Raw genomic sequence first — 23,878 nt, forward strand, 5'->3', positions numbered from 1 at the left:
TGTGATGTGAGTGTGCGTGCAAGCGTCCGGACGTGCGTGTGCATCCGCAATTACGCGCGACGGAGGATACGTAACAGATAATTAATGCAAACGAGGGGGGAGTCCGGGAAAATTTCGGCTCGGCCGGGACCTGTCGGGAAAGGTGCGAAATGGAATGCGACAGCTCGGAAAAATATTTATGACGATGCCCGATGCGTTTCCGTGGGCGCCAAAGAACGTAAATTGGATGAAAAGTGTGTGGCTCGAAAGATAGTTCTGAGATAATTCAGAGATTAGCTTGGGTTTTACGTGTTGGAATTTATGAAGCGTTTATTATGAGGTGGTTGGAGTAAAATGGAAGTTAGTTCATGATTTGTAACGTCCTCTTTAGATATAAATTTAAATTTAAAGTAGGTGTTAGAAATTTGAACTTGAAGCAACTTCGGTTTGTTTTTCCTGTTCTAAATTAAAATTTAAATATGCACTTTGATGTTTCATAGATAATATTACTAATTATGTGAGCTATTTGTTTGAAATATGTAGACTTTTCTATAAGAAATAATATATTAATTACAAATTTATTAGCTACTTTCTTACCATGCATTTATAAGAAGCGTTTATCTTTTATTAAAAAATTTTATAATATAAATTAGATATTAAATTTTTTTTCAGAGTTTTAATGCAAATATTATACATATATACAATAGAGATTGTAAAAGAAAATCTTTTTATAATTATGTCTTGTTAAGAGAATAGAAGCTTCAGAATGAGAATCTACAGTCTCTCTTTCTTTTAATCAGCAAAGGGTGAATTTGTTAATAATTACATATTTAGCACAATTATGAATTATTTAAAAAATATTTTGAATACATTAAACATGTGTTATATAATAAAATTTAACAGTATGAATACTTGTATATTTAATTTTACGAAAATCAATTTATAAAAATATAACTATTCCACGATATGGCAAAGCTTAACCTCTCACGCTATTGCAATTAATTTTATTATAATTTGTACTTGGCTGTAACACAATGTATATAAAACCGATAAGAGTTTACAATAAATGCGCTTGTCTGCGCACATAACACAGTATCGCTTGATGACTGAATACTTGCTTCACCTAACAAAACGACGTATTACGCATGTAATTCCGACATTTCGAACGAATAACAATCGACGTGCTACGTACGTCATTTCAGCGCAAAAAGGTTAACAAGTCGTTTTACAATATTTTCCACTAGCCAGCTAGCTGTACAACGCCTGTAGATGTTTGTCCATATAATATGACATAAGATTTACGTCACAGGCCGCACTCGGTAGCGTTGTTCCTGTATTGGTCGACAAGTAGCTGCTGCTGCCGCCCAAATCCTGCCATTCCGTTTGGGGGCAACGAGAAGTTTGAAATCTCCGGGGAGAGTTTGCCGACTAAAACCAACCCCTGTTGGTTGCTCGAGGGGCCGTGCCACAATACAAGCAATAACACGTACCGACCCCTCCGCCCTCCCGCTCCGACAATCTCACTGTCGCTCCGTGCACGCACCCTCTCTTACCTTAATCGACGAAGGATGATTTGGTCTTAAATAAACTTCTCACCTCCGCCGACGTAGACCACATCCCTTTCTTCGACCCTCCGCCATTTATCACATAAATTGTCGAGTGGTCACTTTGATTATAGGCCCACCCTGCCGTCGCATCTTGGATCCCTCTTTTCGGGATTGAATTTGATGCTCAGAAAAAAGAGCTACATGATTTTTTAATCTTTTCCTTATTGTGCGATTAAGACCATGAAAATTATTATAAAAAAAGGATTGTTAAAAAAGATTCTCTTAAAATTTCAAACAAACAGACGTTGATATAACGCAATATAAAGTCTTTGACTCACAAAACTCCAGCCGAATAATTATTACGGGCAAAGAAAGCCGAACAATTACGTCGTTAAAGGAATTGGAATACTTCCGAAATCCCGAAGTATGTCTTTGCGCAAATCTCGAGACTGCAAGAGCCCCTAAAACAGAACAAAAGGAGCGCCGATCGAAGGAGGTGGAGTTGCAGTGCGAGGCGAGACGGTATTATCCCGTCGAGACGAACGGAAACGCATGGAACGTGTACACCGACATCCGGCCACGTGTCTCTCGCGAGATGGACCAATGGAAGCTGTGATATCGCAGAAAGGACCAATCTGGCGCGAGGATTCAAGGAAAGGCGCGGACGGCCTCGGACGGCACGCGCCACGACGACAGAGAATTATTCAAATGGAATTCACAAAACGAGCCAGCTGCTTTCGCCTCGGCTCGGATCCAAATTGGGGGAACGACCAAGAAGCCATACGCTGTACATAAGGCCTTTTTATGTCGTCTGTCGACTCGTCTCCGCCCTCTATTTGCCCGACAATTTGACACCGATTTACAGCTTCGTCCGAGTCAAATCGCGAACAAGCTCGAAATACTACGATTGAATAATAGAGTTCCTGAAATGCTTCACAAAATATTAATTCTGCGTTTGTTAATAATTGAGATACATGTTGTATGGCTGGTGTCAGTGTACGTTCGAGTGTGCGAAATAATAAAAGTATTGATTTCGATCTCATTATTGCAATTCATAATTTGAAACAAAAGAAAACCGATAAAAAAGAATATTTCGATAGTATAGAAATGTAAAAAAGAATTTCCAGTTTGTTCAACAGACTGGACGATTTATTCGACAGCTCTCCTCGCAATATATTTTCGTTCAAATCATTTCCGCAGGATTTCTTCGGTATTCCAGCCGACGACGTCGCCCGAGGGGTTAAATTGTGACATTTAACGTGTAATATCCTATATAATCTTGTATGAAAAGCGCCGTGCAGTGGTTCACGATAGAATAAAGCCGCCGTGGTAGGAGGGGTGGTTTCTCAGGGGCGGTTAGGAGAACGGTTAAAGGCATTGAGCCGTCCAAGCCACTCGCGAGAGAGTTCCGTGCCGTCTGAGACCGACGGCAGAAAACCCCCGGGGTTTGGGGGCGGCAGATGGCAGCCATCGGACCAGTTCTTTCCGGCACTTCGCCCCGCAGGAGAATCGCCCGGATACTTATTTCAGAAAAGAGTAAAAGATTAAGTGTCAGGGGAACGTCGGAGTGTCATCGTAACGATGATTAACGTCTCTCGTTAAAGAACATTTTGGAAATAATTAAACTCTTAGACCGAACAAATGAAGAAAATGCAAATTTGTTTAAGATTCATCTTTGTATTTATTCTTTTTTTGTTAAAATCTTTTATGTCAAGTGTAATTTGCACAGGCGACTTTGACACAATGATTTGTTATGTAATAATTTATATATAACGAGAAGTGATCAAAATGTCACGGATATAATTTTATCATTATTGTAAATTAAGATTTAATTAGTTTTATTCTATATTCAGTTATATTCTATATTCTATATTCTACAGTCATTTTATTTTATATTTGTCGTGGGCAGTTTTTAAAAAGCACATAGCTAAACTAGAAAAAAAAGTGTAAATATTTGAAGAATCAAGAGCTTTCTGAAAAAAGGAACGTGGAGTAACGCTGTTGTCACTGAATAATAAACTTTTTGCGCATTTCCGGAACAATGATCCTAGCAACTGGAGACAATGTTTAAGGCTTTCTAAGTGTGAATGTCGAAATTCTTCATCTCTCTTGTTCAGAAAATTTTGGAAGACGGGATGGTGTAAATTATCGGATAACTGTTCTGCGCTCAAAACTTGGAACATTTTGTTGTGTTATTTCTGTATTTTACACGAGCATTAAATTGAAACCGGCGTAGCTTTTTGACGAGATACTATCAAATAAAGCAGTTGCGCTTTATTATATTGTAAAATAATTAATTATGAGGATATGATAATTAATTTCATTAATAAAGTAAAATGCGTATGCAAAAAAATAAGTCAATTTCGATGCTGACTTATGTTTCTTAATCTGTCTCGATATGATCCGCGCGCAATCAATACAAATTTATAATTCTATAAATATTGTTTTTTATTTTCTGATTTATTAATTGCTGTTTAATATTGTAGAAATTAAGATCAGCCGAAATTTATGCAAGAAAATGTTTCTATTTGAGGGAATTTTCTGAATTTCAGAAAATATCTTTCAATTTTCTAAGACTTACAGAATAATTGCAAGATAATTTGTCTTTTTTAGAGGTAATTGTGTAATATTATGCTGGCTAAACGTGAAAAAAGAAAGAAATCAATTCTCTCTACTTAATGCGACTTTTATCAGGCAAGATTTAGTGATGTCTATTCGCGGAATTGTTTCGTGTTTCCAAGATTACACAATATCACATTGAACGGTGAGTATTTGGCGTGGATGTGAATAGCTGCACGCAAATATCGTCACGGCTATTGCTTCCTTATCAGATATCAGTTATGTGCTCGATTTAGGGTGCGTGCAGCCTATTACGTCGGCGATCCATTGATAAGCACGTCAAATCCGCCAGCAACACACTCCTCGGCAACTAAACCACGCTATTGAGGGTCCCTACGACTACTCGAATCGATCATCGAACACCTTCCGAGATTGAAGTATCTTCGATTCAACCTGTCTTACGACACGTTCCGACCACTCGGCTTTTATCCTTTCGTCCGTCACAAAATAAAGAAATTACTTCGCCATAAGCTGTCATATTTTATCCCAATTGCGGGATAAAAATAAGTTTATTTTACAATTTTTAGTTATTAGCTAAACAATCTAAGATTTGAGGAATTTTATATGCTGGTGATATTGATATCAGAATATCTTGTGATATAAAAATCAAGGATTCGAGAATTGAACTGCTTAGGTATACATCAAATTATGAAAAAGTTTTAATCTAACAAAATATTTAATATATGCTTACCTATAATTGTATCTTGAGGTTTCGTTGAAAATAATAATTTTAATTGTTGAAATTCTATTTCTATTTCTATTCGTCTCTATTTAAATTTGTATAAAAACGCTTGTATCTCGCTTGTTATTGAGAGTACTTGTATAATAACGTATCCTTTTATATCAATTCGTGCACGATACATTTAATCAAACTTTGACTGCGCAACAGCACGGAGATTTGAAGATCCGGACGTTGCTCGTCTTTCTCAGGTCGCACATCGTACGTTGATCTTGGTGGCAGCCGGCACGCGCCACTCAAGGAGTCTATTCATCTTGCCATGATTCTCGAAGACGCGTATAAGTATATCGTACGAGGCAAATGGCACGCGAGACTTCCGGCACCGGTCCCCGGGCTCACCTTTGCAACGTCGTCTCCCGTGCTCCGGGTATCGGGTTTATAGTCCATTCTTCCTCGGAGAATCGAGATTGAATGGTAAGAGCGGAAGCGGCGTACGCCCCCATGCGTTTGTGTACGCGGGCGTCGCGCCACGCAAAACCCTTTTTTGTCGCTCATTGTCTCATCCGGCTTGATGGAGACGCGACAAAAAGAAACGCCTAAGAAACGCGAATAATAATGCGTGACTAAAATTTTATTCGAAGCATAAATTTATTTTAGATAACAATAAGTATTATTTTATACGCTATATAAGACTCGGCATATTTCGCATAACGATCTTTTCTAATTTGTTCCTAATTCTTTTCTAGCCGTTGTCGTGTCATTCGCGGTATTAGGAAAAATTTTGAATTCTGGTCTCATTTGCGGATCCGACGGCGAGAGCGTACGTGGCGAAACAGGCATGTAGGGTGGTCTGAATGGGCGACGAAGTGACAATGGCGAGGCAATTGTTTCCCTGACTTTTATCCCACTCATTATTCGGCGCGACTATTATGATCGTACGCGACCGATCGTCATTATGGAGTTCGACGGTCTCGAGTTACCGAGCCATTGTCGAGAGGGAACACGCACGATGCCGAAAATACGAAACGAACGCGACGGCGCAGCGTGGCGCGACGTCGACATGCGTCGGCGATCGGCACGTGTACGTACCTTCCCGCTTAAACGGTTCTCATCGAAATTTACGCATCTGCATCGTGAGTGCGCGAGGAGGATTATGAGCGCAATTATTGCTCCGAGTTTGACGTTTATGCCGCATTCGCGATTATGAATTTATGACTTCACGCATCGGGCCAAAAATTTCAACGATAACGTCTGTGGTCACGCGTTCAAATTTGCATGCGGATGCATACAGTTATCGGGATTAATTAGAATGTTGATATTATCGGGTGAGAAGATTAATGACGCCACATATAGAGTCTCGTGTGCAAGAATGGTAGTTTTTTAATTTCGCGCTCGAGCCGTCGTCAAAAAGTGTATGCGTGATTCTAATGCATAATACGCATGCCGCAACATGGTTGGTTTATTGTTGATACAAATTACGCATTCTGAATTCAATTCTTCGGAAAAAGAGACGAGTTTGTAAAGGCAGCCGGCCATTGAGGTTTGGGCTGGAAAAAGTAGAATGAGAAAAAAGAATCAGTGATAAAGAGGTGCCTCCGGTGTTCCAACCGGGGGTTGCAACACTCGTCGGGTGGGAGAGAACACTAACCCCCCATAGACTGCGCAGCTGTGAACCCCCCGCCAACACAGCCATGACTTCGATGACGACATATCGAACACCAGTGAATTTCAGGCGCACATATCAAGCCCAGCGGGAACCCCGCTGCCATTTTTCAAAGCTGCTTGCATTCAACCAGGCACGCACGTGGGCACCAATTTTTTTTTCGACCCTTAACGTTTGCTCATATGCACGGCTCGAACGATTCGTCTGTGTGACTGAATTTTTACTTCTGAATCGTCATTTCTCCATCAATATGTAAAGGTTTAATTCCCACATTTCTGACTGTATGAATTATAATTTTTACATATTTTTACATATATCTTGATTTTTCACAATTTTATTACTTAGTAATTATACAATTTTGACAGTTTTACAAGTTTCAATATTTTGTTTGGCCAAAAAATTGAGGACTTTGCGAGTAAACGTTTAGATCGATGTAAAAATTTTATGATTTTATAGAAATAGACACTATTTTGGAATAATAAAGTGTAAGGGAATATTAGAACAAAAGAGTATAAATACATTTCAATGTATATTCAATCATTTAATTATAAGATCATAAAATTGTTTTAATTGCGGCATAAAAATTGCTTCAATTAAAAAGTATCTTAATTTCATTGGGAAGAATAATATTTGCAAATAATTTTATAAAGAATAATTTTTTTGCAATTATAATAATTGATTTTTTCTTTAATATTTATTTAGGATAAAAACACTTGGTCAAGTGGATTTTAACAAACATTTAATTTTTGTAATTAAATTTTTATACATTTCTCGAAGTAATAATTACAAACTATAAGTCGCAACGCGTCCTCGATTCCGCTGGTCGGATGTCAAAGTCCAAGTTGGTAAACCTACCGGGAGAACTTTCTTAAAATTAAGCAATTCCCCCGAATGATTCGGGAGAAACTGCCGGGACGCAATGTAAACGGCATATAACTGAACGACTTAATCCGGAATACCGTTGGAATACACCAACCCCCTTATCCCCCGACTTGCAATTTATTCCTTCGTACCCCTCGTCGTCGTACCGCCGCTCTCCAATTAACTTTAAATCACCCTCCTCCGCGGACCCTCCTCATAACGTGAAACTTCGAAATTTAGTCCCAGTTCATCTCGATTTACGCAAGGACATTATGTATTGCGATGTACTCGCACTTGCATTAATATGTTTTTAAAAGTTTCATCGAAAGTCAATTTCCTACCGGTACTTGCGCCGCGTATCCTTCATAAAGTAATCTTTTAAGGAAATCTAAATATTAGCATCAAGAAAATTAAATTTCTAACTTATGTTACATATCTATATATTACGAGTAGTTTGCGTCTAATGATTCGAATATGTATTAATCATTGCAGATACTAATAAGTAGAATATATACATTCTTTTAGCATAATCAAATTTTTTAATTCTTTCCTCTTGAATAAATAAAAATTTATATATATAATATATTTTATAAATATATATATAATACATATGTATATTTTTAAAAACTTTTGACGCAATTGAAGTATTTGCCACAATTGAATTCCACGAGATTCGCTATAACGCTATGATTTTCACATGGGTTTGCGATCCTTTGAGCTGCGTGTAAAAATACGCGACCTTATAGATGATTAAGCCGACTAATTTCGAAGCAGCTTACGTGACGTACTCATCGACTGAACGGAACACGAAGGGCGGATTTGTGGCCGAGTTATGGGATAGAGGACAAACCAAGGGGGCGTGCATTGTGCCTCCTGTCATCCTCAGCTTGAGCCTTCGTTGCCCCAAATGCTAATTATATGTCAACCGTTCACGCGCCGTATCACGAAAGGTTTTCTGTCGGAGATGGAACAATGGGGGAGGAATAGCTGATGGGCCTGATTCGGAACAAAGACAAAAATTTTTGCTAGTTTAAGAAATATTTCTTTCTGCAATTACACACAATTTTGATCATTTTCTCCAATACAACATGATTCTGTGTCATATTACGCGACGTATCATCCGTATATTATAAAGCTTGTACCGATGTCACATGTGATGCAAGTTTTAGAATTAAATAGAATAGTTGTGGAATACAGACATAAACATTTCTTTCAAATCGAAATTCATAATTCATCACTTTGAGTATCAAAAAGCACGCCATGTTTGCGTATTTTACATACTTTGCAGACTAAATTAACAGATAGTACTTTGAAACGGGGATTGTAGTTTATAAAAAAAAAGGTCGAGTAGGGAATTTTGTGGCGCACCTTATTTCCTTATCGCCACTTAACAGTGAAGAGTGATAAGCGTCTGAGTTCATGAGCAGGTATACTCAGAGAAGGCCACGGTGATTGATGCAGCTTGTACACGCGAAATCGCTATCCGCCCACTTTCACCCTCTTATTCTAGGATGTTCATACGGGGAATTCACTAATTCGAATCGCAGCGCTTACTATATTTTGGGGTCAACCATTTCAACTAGATACGACGTCTTTATATGCCTATAAAAACACTGTTAATTAGAATTTGTTATAGAACGGATCAATGATGGGAAAAAGTGAGAATTATTATAACTATATTATAAATAATTCACAAGTTACATCTATTGTTTAAAATTAAAATATTGATTCAGTCTATTACATGCAGTTTTCTTATTCTCATAAAACGACATACATATTATTCTTGTTTGTTAAAAGTTGATGAATATTTTTAATCTTATTACAGCAATACTTATTACTTTATTCTTTTAGGATCTTTAAATGATAAAAAAGAAGTGTGCAAACGGAAAGAACAGTGTAATAATACGGGCAATGTCGCTCTTTTATTCTTACCGTATTAATCACAGAAGAGAAACTCGAAGAAAGACAACGGACGGATCTTCAGACAGTCGCATTTGCAAGTCGGGGGACGAACTTAAAAAGTATTTTACGGTAAAGACAGCGTTGAAACGACGTCCAGTTGAGTGTAATCTCTTAATTGTTTCCTTGATTATGATAGAGAGTAAACAATCTCAAGAGAACGAAATCTCGGCGGTCGGGAGGGACCGAAGGGCAAAGAAAGGTAATTAGCAGACCGGCAACGAGACGGGCAAATTTGCAAAGCCATTTCAAGTTCCTTCGTGCCCCTTCAACTTTCTTTAAGTTCGAAGCTATCCGCTCATCGCCGCTAATAGTTTACCAGAGGTGATTGGATTCTTCGGATCGTTTGTAACCACATCGGTAAACTTTGTACATTTAGCGCCTGCGATTTAATCCCTACCGCTAGATAGATCGCTTGCTCGCGAAGGGGTTGCCGTATTATCGAGCCAGTCACGAAAGGAGAGCGAGTCTTACCTGCGCGTAGACCGTTTGTCTTTTGTGCCAAATTTACTTGCAACGCCTGTTCCGAACATTTCATTCTCTCTGATATTAAGTTCGTTTCGCACTTCATTACTCACGAGTCATTTTAAAATGTAACATTTCTGAGAAAAGCAGTTAATACGTACGTATTTTATGTTTCCACATACATTGATATCTTCCATACACAAAAAGACAAAAGCATTCTTTGCTCTTTTACATAATCTAAGTTATTTTTTTGGCACATTATGATGAAGCTACATATTTACACGTCAGATGCGTAAAATGGCGGTCTATGTAAAACAGATTTACACTTTTTAGAAGAATTAATTCTGAAAATACCGAACAATAAATGAACATTCACACATTGCATGCATACTATTTGAAACACTGAACCTTCTTTTGTGCATATATGGGTTTGCCAGCACAATTGCTAACAATAGAATATTTTTATCCCTCTATTCTATTGTTGTGCATGTTTTTTAGCTGCCGAAGCACTTTAAAGTCTCATGATTTTGTTCGTATTTTTATCTTCTTTCCGTATTTTTTAGTTTTTTTGAAATGCTTATGTAAAGAGAGTGCCTGTTTAATACAATGTAGCGCTTTATTTTCAAACTTTAATTCTGCGAAAAGGATAATTTGCGAAAATACATACAGGCTCCGAAAGGAGCAAATGGCCGCGATGATGATCGCGTGGGACGTGTTGTTGATTGGGTCGAGTGGCATTAAGAAAACAAAATGGTCTCTGGCTACGTGTCGGCCATGCTTCGGCCGGGATTGATATAAATTGGTAGAATTGCCGGGTGCCGCGGGTCTCGGTAGCGGGGAACGATACTGATTGCTACGGCCGCTCGTTAAGTACTGTAACAATACCGGCCCCCACCACGACATGGTTTACCACCCCTCGCTTCTTGCACCCTCGCGCGGCCGATGATAGCCTCCACCAATCTGTTCTCGTTCATCCCCTCCGTCGGCAGCGGCTCGTTCTGTCTCTGTCGACCAAAGTAAAACGAGAAGAGAATAGTGGGAAGGAGAGATAGATTGACGCGATACCGAAGAGAAGGACGAAAATATAACTTCAGGTAGCGTGTGAGAAGGGTCTATGGAGGAAGAAAGAGAGAGATAGAGAGAGAGAGAAAGAGAGAGTTCAGGGGGCGAGGCAGCAGACAGGGCGAAAGAGATGGAGGGAGAAGCGTGAGAATGGGAAGGAGGATGCGTGAGGCAGGGTGAAGACAGTAGAGGGAGAAGCGTGTGAATGAGGAGAGTGTGAGAAGAGAACCAAGGATAATGTTGGAGACGAGCAGCGGCAAAGGAGATGAAGGGATATGAAGGAGAAGAGAGAATGGCGGTGCGTGAGAGAAGGAGAAAATGACAGGGTGGAAGATACGGTGAGAGAAGGTGAAATATAGCGCGTGTGGAAGATGAGAGATGAATAAAGACATGCAAAGCTGAAGAGTGTGAAAGCGATAGTATAATGTTTTACGTAGAAGAAAAAAAGGCAAAGATGAAAGAATCACGATGAATAAAGATGCAAGAGTGAAGAAAACAGCGCAAAAATAGAAATAAAAATCGCAATAAGACGAGAAAAGCATAAAATAAGAAGAGTGATAAATAACAGTAAAAGTGATGATGTAATAAAAAAGCAAATGGAAAGAACACTACATAAAACATGTCAAACATTCTGGAGATAATTAATTAAATATCGTTATATATATATATATATATATATATATATATATATATATATATATAATTATAAAAGTGAAGTGAAAACTATTAAAATAAAGCATATAAAATTTGCTCAAGAAATATAACAAGATATTGATAACCGCGCTAAATGTTCTCAAAATATTTATGCACAAAGTATTAGCTATATTTAAGTAATATTTTCAAAAGAAGAATTTGTTTATCAATTAAAATTATATATTAATAATATCAATATTTTTTCAATTCTTTACAAATTGATAATTTTAAGGGAATCTTATCTCATTGTGGAAATATTATGTTATATGTTTCTTAAAATGATGAAACATTGTGCAAGATCAAACGCGATTAGAAACGATAGAATTGCACTTGAATAAAAGCTCTAAACGAAAATGCAACAGCGAAGAAGAGTGAAATGGAGAGGAGCGTGACAGAGCAACAAAGACGCAAAGTGGCGCAAAGGACGACGGCTGCTTCGAGCTTGCCTTGCCTTGGAAGAGCTTTGCGAGAGGAGCCTTCGTGGTACATAATCGCGTCCTTTTGTCGGTGGTACACTTCGGTCGACAGTTGCGCCCTTCCATGGCGCTGGAAGCTGACGTCGCGACGCGCCGCGCTGTCTGTGTCGACGTTGTCGGTGCTTTTCTATAGGGGCGGGTTTCGGGCCGCGCTGCAAGGCAAGGTCATTTTCCCTGTTTGAGTCTCGCGTCTCACACCGGGGGTGGCTTTTCCTACCAGGCTCTCCCCGTTATTAGGGCTGCCTTCGGCCGAAGGACAATCGAGAGGTACCCGACGATGGGCGGGGCTTGAGAAGGGCCACTGCGTTCGCGTTCTATCCAGTAAGCTCGCTCTTTTGAGCTTTTCGGAAAAGTTTCCGGCGTGGTATAAAGGAAAGTTGGAGGGTGGGGACCGCATTATGGCACGTTGTCGTGGGACGTTGCGATGAGAAAGGAATTTATGGATGATTAGGCTGTACTACCGATTTCATAACAAGTCACATTTTAAGTGCTTTTTGTTCGAAATGTACTTTTAATTTATTCTAGAATTTTTTAAAACATTTTTGTGAGATTTGATCAATTTTATAATCTGGTAAAAACTGTGAGAAAGTCCTAGCAATGTAAATGTCAATTTTTATTGAGTTATCTAAAATAGAAAGAAGTGAAAAAACGAAGATTTCATCGAATAAAATTACAAAAGAACTTGTAATTAATAGAAGAGAAATGCAGTCTGTTTTCAATAGAAACAAAATATTAAAGTTTGCTTAATGGTGAGTGTGTTTCCGACTACACGAGCTTGTTCCAGTTGTCAGACTTGCCCTATCTTGAATCAAGATCCGACGACCGTCGGGTATTTCGCGATCCAGCCGCGAGTATTTCATGAGATCGCCAACGAGGTCCCATCCAATTCCAGCCGTCATTCCAAGTCCAAACATACGCCATTCCACGGAGCAAACATTTCTACTTTTCTACGTGCAAACCTACCGCGATACCTCTGAGGAAGCTTGCTTTTCTACTGTGCTGACCATTTCGCGTCTCATTCAGTTCTCCGCCATTCATTTTCCGTTTCCAGCTGGCGCATGCTTAATAGTTGACTCACATGTGCAGCTGACATGTACAAATTCATGTTCAAATTGCGCATATGTATCTTATTAAATATATATGCTTTGTTTTATTGAGTATTTGTGTGTGAAGATGCGCTAACATTTTTATATTAATTAAGTACTCTTAAGTAAACTTAATTAAGTAAACTCTCTGTGTTATCCAATTTATTATTAAATATTATTGCTAACTAATCGCGTGTCCACATTATGAAACTGAATCTTATTGCGAGTATTTCGGTATTGCATGACTTGGGACGTTCCCATCAAAAGTCAGTATTTCCTCGTCGTTTCAAACAATATTACGTCGAAATTACACACTTCATTAGACTTCATTAGAATCATGGATATAAATTTCACGAAGCATGATATTGCAGGATCGCAGGAATGCTTGTGTGTGTGTGTGTGCGACGGCATGAGATTCAACTCAATGAAACATTTTCAAAAGGACTCGACTCGAAATTCGGCTGAAAGTTTGGTTCAAAATTTAATTCGATAGTTTACTCTAGTTTTACAAGTATTAAATGTATTATGTAAAATAAAATTAATTGGATCATTATCTTTAATGTATGCTGTAATTTTATAGTAGTAACAAAATTGAAAGAGATCTCTGTGTAGAAAATAAAATTAATAATGTGTAAGATATTTAAAAAAATTATTTTCTTAAAGTATCAAGACTAAAAAATAAATTAATTAATCTTGATTAAATTCTTAAATAAATTAGGAAACGCTTACGAGCAGAAAATGTAAGACGGCAAATTACTAAAGAAATGTATAGAAAAAGTATTAAACAGATCGTTGCGTCTGCTTGTTGAAATTTGACATTTACTTACCCTCGTCATTCAATACGCGGCGTTTTCTTCTTTTTACGTATGTAAACGCCAAGTTCAATTGAGTGGATATAACAGCAGTACTACATGTTCCACTCAGATATACTGACATGTGGGTTCCATTGGTGTATGCTAAAACACTAACTTCGGAATTGCGGCGGTTCACGAAATCGTCAAATTGAACGCCATAATTTAGATACTTCCCCTTTGATTAGTAAAGTCCTGTGCACATTGAATGTGCTATTAATGAATAACAGACGTTAATATTTTGTTATATATATAATATTTTTTTTGGTATTTTTAAATTTTGTTCTTTTATACTAAATTAAAAACTTGAGTTTAATATAAATAAATTTACATACTTATGCAAGGAGATAGAAAACATTTAGATAAATATATAATATAGGTTACCCAAAATCCTCAAACCTGGGGGGGGGGGGGGTACCTCCTGAGACTAACTGTCTCATCTATCAATAGTCCTTTTTACGCGCTTGCTACTTACCTTCCTAAAATTATATACAATAGCTTACCGATATCAGAAAGTAACATTGAAAATAGTTTTCAATTGGTCCAAAAGTTAAGTAAGATCTGAATTGATGAGGATTATCAATTAAGCGTGGGGTCTGAGTAGTTTAGTGGTAAGAACAGTCGCCCGGAAAGCGGAAGATCCGCGTTCAATTCCCAGCTTAGCCACTCGCGTCCTGATATTTTTTCTCTCGTTTTTCCTTTTTTCAAATAACTTCCTTTCTTTCTTTAATTCGTACATTCAGATTCTCGAAAATGAGATTAATGTATGTAATTTTCGTACACTTTAGTATCTCGAATCCGAGATCAGTGTACACTTTAATAATGTCTCTAGTAGACGAATTAAATTTCTATGTGAAGACATTAATAATTTTTGCACCAACAATCAGCGATGGCTCGAGATGCCTTTTAATATATATTAATTTGATATTATCAATTGATTTCTTTGGGTGTAATCTCCGTGTTTACTAATATTCCTATTGATTCAGCGAGTGCGATCATATCAAAGAAGTGGGGATAGATTTCGGGTCATACATCTATCCCGATGGATGAATTTCTTATGGGGCCACGCCTAGTTTTGAGTTCAACTTTTTTTAGATTCAATAATAAAATTTATAAACAGACATTTGGGACTCTCATAGGCTCTCCCCGGTCCCCGTTAATTGCTGATTAGTTAGCCGAACGTCCTAGGAAACCGTTTAACGGTCAGTATTTTAATTGCAGGCCTACTATGCAACCATTCGCGACGAGCAACACAATGGCGACCGAGACACCGACGAGCCTGCCGCCCGAGAGAGTGACTTCCCCGACGCCTTGCCGAAATCTCACCTTCTCCATCGCGAAGATCATGGAACCGGACAAGAGACTGACTGAGCAGAACGCTAACCCGGTACCCCCACCGCCGCCGGCACCGCCGGCAACGACGACGACGACGATTTTGCAACAACCACCGAACATCTCCTCGCCATCGTACTCGGCGCACTTGAAATCGGCGTTTGAAAAATACGTGCCGACCCTGAGACACCAGGATTTGCTTCAGCATTATCCCGTACTGTCCAAATACTATCCGTTGTATTATCCGAGTCCCTTACTAAGGGCCTTTCCAGGCCCTCCCGCTTCGAGCCCGTCGGTCACGCAAAGTTCGCCACCTCCCGCAACCATCCAGGAAGCCTCTTCGAGATTGAGTCTGACCAGCATATCGCCGGAAAACCAACGCGGTAAGAAAAGTCCAGCACCGCGCAGCGAGCTCGGTGCCGCGAACAAGCAGAAGACCTTTACCTGCCCGGAGTGCGGCAAGGTGTTCAACGCGCACTACAATCTGACGCGACACATGCCGGTGCACACGGGCGCCCGGCCGTTTGTTTGCAAGATCTGCGGCAAGGGCTTCCGGCAGGCGAGCACCCTTTGCCGGCACAAGATCATCCACACAGCCGAGAAGCCGCACAAATGCGTGACCTGCGGCAAGGCTTTCAATCGTAGCTCCACCTTGAACACCCATACGCGCATACACGCCAATTTCAAGCCGTTCGTCTGCGAGTTCTGCGGCAAGGGTTTCCACCAGAAGGGCAATTACAAGAATCACAAGCTCACGCACAGCGGCGAAAAGGCGTACAAGTGCAACATCTGTAACAAGGCGTTTCACCAAATCTACAATCTGACCTTCCACATGCACACGCACAATGACAAAAAGCCCTTCTCCTGCAAGATCTGCGGCAAGGGTTTCTGCAGGAACTTTGACCTCAAGAAGCACATGCGAAAGCTACACGACGCAGGCTCGCCGGTGCTCAATGGATTGGATGCCTCGGGTCAGAATCACAACCAGCAGTCGGGCTACTCGTCGGTGTACCACGGGCCGGAACACTCCATCGTCAGTCCGTTCATACTCCCTCCTCCCGGGTCCACCAGTTACCATTCTCTGAGTAAGATGTTGTGACAGAGCGAGAATATGCATTATCCCAGAAAGACTCAGTATCCTCTCATTCTCGGTTCACCTTGCTATCCGGCTGACATGAGTCAACTGGCACAAACCTCTAAGTGAAGGAAAAACGAGACTTATATTTGAAGAGAAGTTTCCTCAATTTTCACAAAGGAAGAGGATCGGAGAATACGTTCGCGATGTATTTTCCTGAACTGTATAAGCGTCTAATCGAGTGCGATAAAACTTTTAATATAACAAGAAACGATTTATTCGTAATCCGACAGTTGGTTGTTCAAGTACATTATTACGATAAAATTTGAAGAAACTTGAATCGAAAGAAAAACAATGAATGACTCAAATAAAATTGCCGTCAAATTTTCTTACTTTCATATGTTTAGAAAGTAATATTCCTGTAGTTTATTTTTATAAAGTAATTAAAATTTGACAAATTTAGCCTTTCACATTCGTGTAATAATATCGTTACAATATCGTAAACATTGTAAACAAAATTAGTTTTTCCTATTTTTAAAAATATTTTGTTATAAAAAAATTTTTTATTAAATTTACGTCACACTTTCGCAGTTCATAATACATATGCTGTAAATAGAGATATAACTTTCAACCGGATTGCACACGTTGTTGCGCACAGTTTGAGCGATACTTCCAATCAACATGTGATTTCGAATTGCGGAATATTTGCCAGACGTATTGGATTTTGCAAATAATTCGCAGTGTGAACGATATCAACGTTATGAAGGTAAACCAACAGGACATAGTCCCTGTCAGTCCCTTTGCCAATTGGAAAGGGTTTTAATGATCGATTCTGAGCGTCGATGGTTATATCAATAGATTCCTGCGGGCTAATTACACATATATATGTAAATATTTGTAAATATTTGTATGTGCAAAGCAAACACGTCACGCGCGTAACCGTGGACGGGAGAGTTATTAGCAAAGTGATCTGTAATTAGGGTCGTCTCGACACAGAGACTGATAGAGAGCCATGGGAGTACGATAAAGTCGTTCGAAAGGCTTATCAAAAATTCGTCCAGATCTCACAGAGCATTTGCCTTCGAGTTCCATTATGCGTTAATTGCTCTGTGCTATACGTCGAGTAAAAATAAACATTCAGAATAAATATGTGTATGTACGGAGACGATCTTAAAGATTTTATATTCTTCTGCTTATTACAAAGATTAAATAGATATCTTTTAATTCATTTTCAAAACGGTACCTTTGCAACTTTAACATTTGCATATGTTTCTATAATAGAAATATACTACGAAACACAATCTAACTTTTCCTTAAAAATACTGATAGTACATCGAAATTTGGATAAATCAAGAAATTCACATTTTAAATTTATTATTTTTATGAAAATTTTATTGCGAGAATATTTAGGAGACAAGATTGACGCATAATCGAATACAAAGGTTAAAAGAGATTTTTTGTATTGTGAAATTACAGATAAGGATCTACAATTATGTGGATATACACGTTGACCGCATATCTATCTACTTTTAGGCAAATGTATAAATCGGTGTGATAGTAGCTTTAAGTGAATCATAGATAGCAAATGAAATGTTGGTCACTATTATTACTAATTGTAATTATTATAGCTAAATAATGATTATATCGTGGTTAATGCGACTACGATCATTAAGAGCTTTACAATAGAATCGAGAAAGTTTATAAAGATTATTATTATTATAACTCATATATCTATTTATGCATTTTTATTTACATCTCGTGACTAAAAAAAGGGCAGCCTAACCGCTATTTTCTGTCGCGCATCAAATAAATTCCCGAAACATCGCATTATGAAACAAAATTCATTATTATAACAAGGATAGAGTTTTTTTGCTTCATTGTCTGATGAAAATTTATTTTAACGAAGCACGTAACAGACTTTTGTCTGTGTATGTATTGTGCGAGCTAGATAAGCGGCAAGTAATCGCGGTGAATTAATCAAGCGTAACTAAAAACAAAAAGTTATATATGTAGATAATCGGTAGAGTAGATGAAAATGCATATGTATGTGTCCCTGTTGTAAATATGAGTCAATCTGATGCAATAAATTCATCGATACCAGTGAATTATCACTTGTTTCTTTCTATCCCATTCAAATTTCTTTCACAGTTAAATTTATTTCACAGCCTCATTAAACAAATTTATAATTAATATGTATTATGATTGAGTGAAAAAAAGAGTATTAGAATAATAAATTAAAATTGTCTTATATTAAAACATTAAATTTATCAATGTTAATAATTTATTCAAAATTTAAAAATGTCAAGAAAATATTTCCGAAAGAAGGATAATTTCGAAATAAATGGTTTGTAAATCAATATTTACTAAAACTTTCCTTATTGTTGAAGTATAATTTTACATGTCACAATATAACACATAATGACATTATTAAATGTCACAGAAATATTTATTAAAATGTATTTTGAATATACATATCGCACATCAGCAAGAAAAGTGACACAAGTCAAACATATCAAATTGTTCAGGAGAGAGAAAAGAAAGAATTGCGTTAATGTTTCCTATTAATAATATTATAAATTGATTTTTATCTCAAATTCTGTCGCAAATTATGAATCATCTGAAGCAAGCTTGATTTTACGGAAAATAATTTCACATGTCTATGCTTGAGTAAATAATAATTTTCAAATTAGTTATTAACGGCAGTATTAAACATAATGGACTCATGCGGAAAATATTTGAATTCCACTTCTATCATTTTTCCTGATTAAAGGTCGATGTAGACTTACATAGAATACAATCCGCACATAAAACAAAATTCGAAAAATTTCAACTTGTGTCACTTTTCTTGCGGGTGTGCGATATATTATCAACAAATTTATAAAACTTTTACCTTTATTAATTTTTGATATTTTACGGTCATTAATTTAAGCTAAAAAATTACTTTTTAATAATGATGAGAATAAGAGTATAAACATAATAAAATAACATGCTATTAGCACAAGATCTCGATTACTTCAATGTATAATGTATGTGTATAAAAAGTGGAAGGTATTTATTGCGTGAGCCTTATAAAATCGCGTATCGATTACGCGGAAAAAGGCTTAACCTCCGGTTTAATATACGTAACGAGGGCGTATACGCGCTAATCTCTTGAGCATATCATCCGGGCGATCCCTCATCTAGCTGCAAACCGAGCGCGAACCGCCCCTTAAGCACACCGTCCACCTCGATATACCATCTTCTGCAATTGCGGGGGAGAAGGATCGCCGATATCAGGAACGAATCGGCTGATCGACGAAGAACCCTGAAAGAGGAGAGACAAAGAGCACGCACCGCTTCATCTGCCATTAGAGATGATACGACCTGTTCACGCTGGATAGAGAGAAAGAAGCAGAGGAAGAGGGATATCGTTATTTAGAACGAAACAGAGATTGAAAGTGCAGCCAAGGAAGATAGTAGCTGTGTGAAAGAGTGGGAGGCGAGTCGAGGGTTGTGAAGTTCGGCGGGCGTCGAGGTGAGACAGAGAGAGAAAGAGAGAGAGAGAGGGAAAGAGAGGGAGAGAGAGATAGGACAACGTGCTTCTGTCCTGATGTTTGCGCGAGATATCGCACTGGCTCTCTGATGTATCTGCAGAATCTGTCGTCTATCCATTAAATCCGAGCTCATCCGACCATCGAGGCTATCCTGTCTCTTATCAAATACTGCTGGTCGTTACGGGATCGGCGGCCCTTTATAGAACGTCGTTCGGGGCTACGTGTCAACGAGGAACACGAGGTGACGACGTTTGCAATGTAACACGGCCCGTCATTGAAATACTTTTTGTGGTCGATACGCGACGCACCGTATCTCAGTAATGCATCTGGACTTGATAATATGCTATTGGATGCGCCGTCCTAGCCGTGTCATTAATACTAAAAGATTATTAAAGAAAGAATAAATTTTTTGTATGGTATTTAAAAAATTTGACATTAATAAGATATATTGAACATAAAATATTTCAAGATAATCAGGATAATTAAATATAAATAATAGCACATGTAATTATAGCACGTAAGCGATCAATAAAAAAAGCGATGTCTATTAAATTAGCGCTAATTAATATTTCTAATAGATATAAATGATATCGCAACATTTCATTTAAATCCAATTTTTATGATACAGAAAGTAAAGTAAAAAAAAGAAGCGAATTTGTTATAATAGAAGAATCTTATATAATATTTCATAACATACTCTTTAACTTCAAAGCAAATTTCCAGTGGAATTTTGTATATGCTATGTTACAACACATGTTTTGCACGAAATATTGATTTTAAGGAAATCTATCTTAAATGTTACAGATGCGTCGAGTTCTTTTTTATCAACAGTGTATATTTTCTTTAATTTCTAATGACAGTTTCATCGCGGTGTCCAATCCAAATGTCAAAGACGTTTTTCTCTGCATGACGACAAGAAGTCTTGGTTCTCCTCGGGAGAGGTGTAAAAGAGTCCTGGTCGCGCAGCGGGATTTGTATACAAACAAGTATTTAGTGGCGTTTAATGGGAATTATCCGTGCTGCAGAGGCACAATTATGGGCGGATTATTAACACCTGGAACCGCTGTGCCTTGAGTTGCCGGCTTCTTGCTTCCATTGCGAGCTCTCTGAACCACGAAGTCGTACGAATACGTCTTCCCTGTTGATCACAAAGTAACCGCGTCGGTCGTCTTTTAAGTCGGTTCATTCTGCCGCGATTCCGGTTTTGGAATTTTGCTCCACGAAGGAAGGAACCACCCTGCCAAATTCGACGTAGCGTAAAATCGCTAGAAGCAGCCGCTACTATGTCGGGAAAGTACCCAATTTTGAGATGTTTGCATCACTATATTCAGAGAGATAGAAAAGAAAATAAAAACGTTAATCTTTAACGGAATTTTATCCTTTATCGCGTACTAATATAATATCTACAATTCCGTAATTTGGATTATTGCTGAATAATTTAATAATTTTTGTAAATTATTAATTTAATTTTAAAAATAGTAAAAAATTTGTTATAATTCACTATATTTTAATACGTACATATATCTATATTTTGATTAAAATTATAAAAATATGAATGTAAAATAATTGTTTAGCTTTCTATTTATTAATGTATTTATCAAATATTCTTTTGTTTTAAGAAAAATTAAACAATTTTTTTATATTGTTATTTTCTCAATTTAAAAAAAAAAAGACAAAAAGTAATAAATTGTCAATACAGCAATAATAACTGAACAACTGGATGAAGAAAATTTTGCGGTAAAGCGAGTGGATAATCGAGAATGGATTTTTTTCTATTCTTTATTACACTGTGGATTTTTCTTTTTTAATATATTACTATTAAAAAATATATAAAATTCTTGTGATGGAAGCAGTAACTAAATCTGTAAATAAATTATTTAAATAGAAGCGTACAGCTTGCTCTTGTACGGGTTAAAATCCGTGTACAGTGCATTACAGTGCATTGAAATAAACTCAATGACTGCCATCATTTCCGCAAATCCGACATGGATCTCTTCTCAATAAATCTGATCTCGGGCGGAGCGCGCACGAAATGTGTATCGAGCAAATTTTTGCGCGTATCAGCCCAATCGAGCGAACATTTGTGCGAATCCTGCAGTGGAGCGTACGATCCTCAGCGATCCGTGATACAATGACAATACGGAGACCGCCATAATGCCGGCGTCCGCACTGACACGCCGCCGCCGGGTCTATGGAGGGATGAAGAGGGTAATGAAGAGGTGTCGAACCGTATCCCGTAAACCCCCATCGCCGAACCGAGCGAACCAAGGGTCTCCGTTCGCATAATAACTTACAGTTCACTCATCAGTTACGGGTTTTAACCAATTATAAGGATATTAACGGGGGCGGCTCGCGCGAATCAGTCCCCGGGGGTAGGGGCTGTCGCATTTACAAGCGATCCGATATCACGCCGGAGGGGATTTAGCGCTTCCTGCTGCGATCATTTCGCATGCCGCCGCCGTATGTTTGTTTCGACGGCGCTTCGATGATCGCTCGTATCAATTCGCAGTTGTTCAATGAGAAGCGCTTCAATGAATTAATTTCGTGATTGATACGTTTAAATCTATCGTGTATCATATATTCTTGTACGAATACATTTGCGTCCTCACAGCATATCCTGTTTCGAACGTTGCAGTTTAATATCTTGGAAATTAAATGAATATAAAAAATGTTCCGTTGTTTCGAGTATGTTCCGTTGTTTCGCTACAATTATCGCAGTCATAATCTAATTTTTTTTCCAAATAACAATTTATCATTAATATAAATGTTAAGATCCTTTTTTTTCGGCTAAAAATTATAATTATAGGCTAGAAGACAGATATATATATAATTCTATATATAAGCACGGCTTAAAAACTAATAGCATATATAAAAAAAAAGATTAATATTATAATATAAAATAATGGAATTTGCAGAAATGCTTATTTTTTTGTTCTTCTTTGTCATGCAATCCTCATTTCTATTATTCTAATCATATTTATATTTTTATTACTTTTTTTTTGTATTATTATTGTTAGAATTTAACTGTTGACAACACATATGCAAATAAAATGGAGCAAATATTACATTTAATATTATATTTAATGTAGGAATAGCCATAATTTTTGTATTTTTGATAATAAATTATTTACATTTATTTAAATCAAGTATATTTATCGAGTATATTCATTAACAACAGATTAATGTATGATAAAATTTTTAATATAAGCGTATGCGTGCTTATTGTAATTCCACAGTAATTGGGCTTCTATCGACTTGTTGTATGATTGCAACGTTGCGCACCGTCGACACCTAATTACGTGGTATCAGGTGTCACCGGGGTATCGCCTAGCCTAACCCACATTTTCTCGATCATTGTGCCTCGGTTGAGCGTTATCCATGGTTCGACGCCTCGCTGTAACGCGACGAATCGCTCGATTCAGTTCAAATTCATTCGACTAAGCAGGAATACTTAGCGGGAGGAATATAAAGAGGGCGGTCGAGCATTCAACAATCGCGTATCCGTTTCATGGAGATCCACCATTTTCTTTTGTTACCCCCGTGAGAAGAGCTTCAACCCCTATCGCGTTTTTTGAAGTAATAAAACGACCCGCGTGCCGATCTTATTGCGCCGAACATAATGTCGGAGAAAGATTTTGAAGTCATTAACTATATACACTATATTCGTTTGTGTTATAGTATTTTTGCATGATTTTATTGCAAAGAATTTATAAAAATTATCAAGCATTTAATTTTAACTTATAGTGTATCTATAAGTTTCGCTCTCAAAAATTTATTGAACATTAATTGGTTCCTGTGATGCTAATCTTTGATTGCTTCAAAATCTTAACAAAATCTTAGAAAAGAGTAGTTAAATGTTTTAAACGCGCGCGCGTGTGTGTGTGCATTAAAATCTTCATAAATTTTCATATAATATACAATCATTATTTGAATAAATAAAACGACGATAGAAAATTGTTTGCATTTTTTGATATGCCGTCTTAACAAAGAGCGAATAAT

At 37.6% G+C, this 23,878-nt stretch overlaps 1 protein-coding gene across 1 annotated transcript in view; it reads left to right on the forward strand.

Annotated features, from left to right (window-relative positions):
- The window catches only part of LOC105668569 (fez family zinc finger protein erm-like), a 31,887-nt gene extending 13,436 nt beyond the window's left edge, over nt 1-18,451 (forward strand). The window contains exon 2 of the mRNA XM_012361020.2: nt 15,161-18,451. Within this exon, the coding sequence (XP_012216443.1) occupies nt 15,168-16,370 (1,203 nt within the window). The 5' untranslated portion in view covers nt 15,161-15,167 and the 3' untranslated portion in view covers nt 16,371-18,451. The remainder of the gene's footprint in view (nt 1-15,160) is intronic.
- Nucleotides 18,452-23,878: the final 5,427 nt, after the last annotated feature.

The sequence above is a fragment of the Linepithema humile genome, chromosome 5 (genome assembly GCF_040581485.1).
Source record: "Linepithema humile isolate Giens D197 chromosome 5, Lhum_UNIL_v1.0, whole genome shotgun sequence".
Lineage (NCBI taxonomy): Eukaryota > Metazoa > Arthropoda > Insecta > Hymenoptera > Formicidae > Linepithema > Linepithema humile.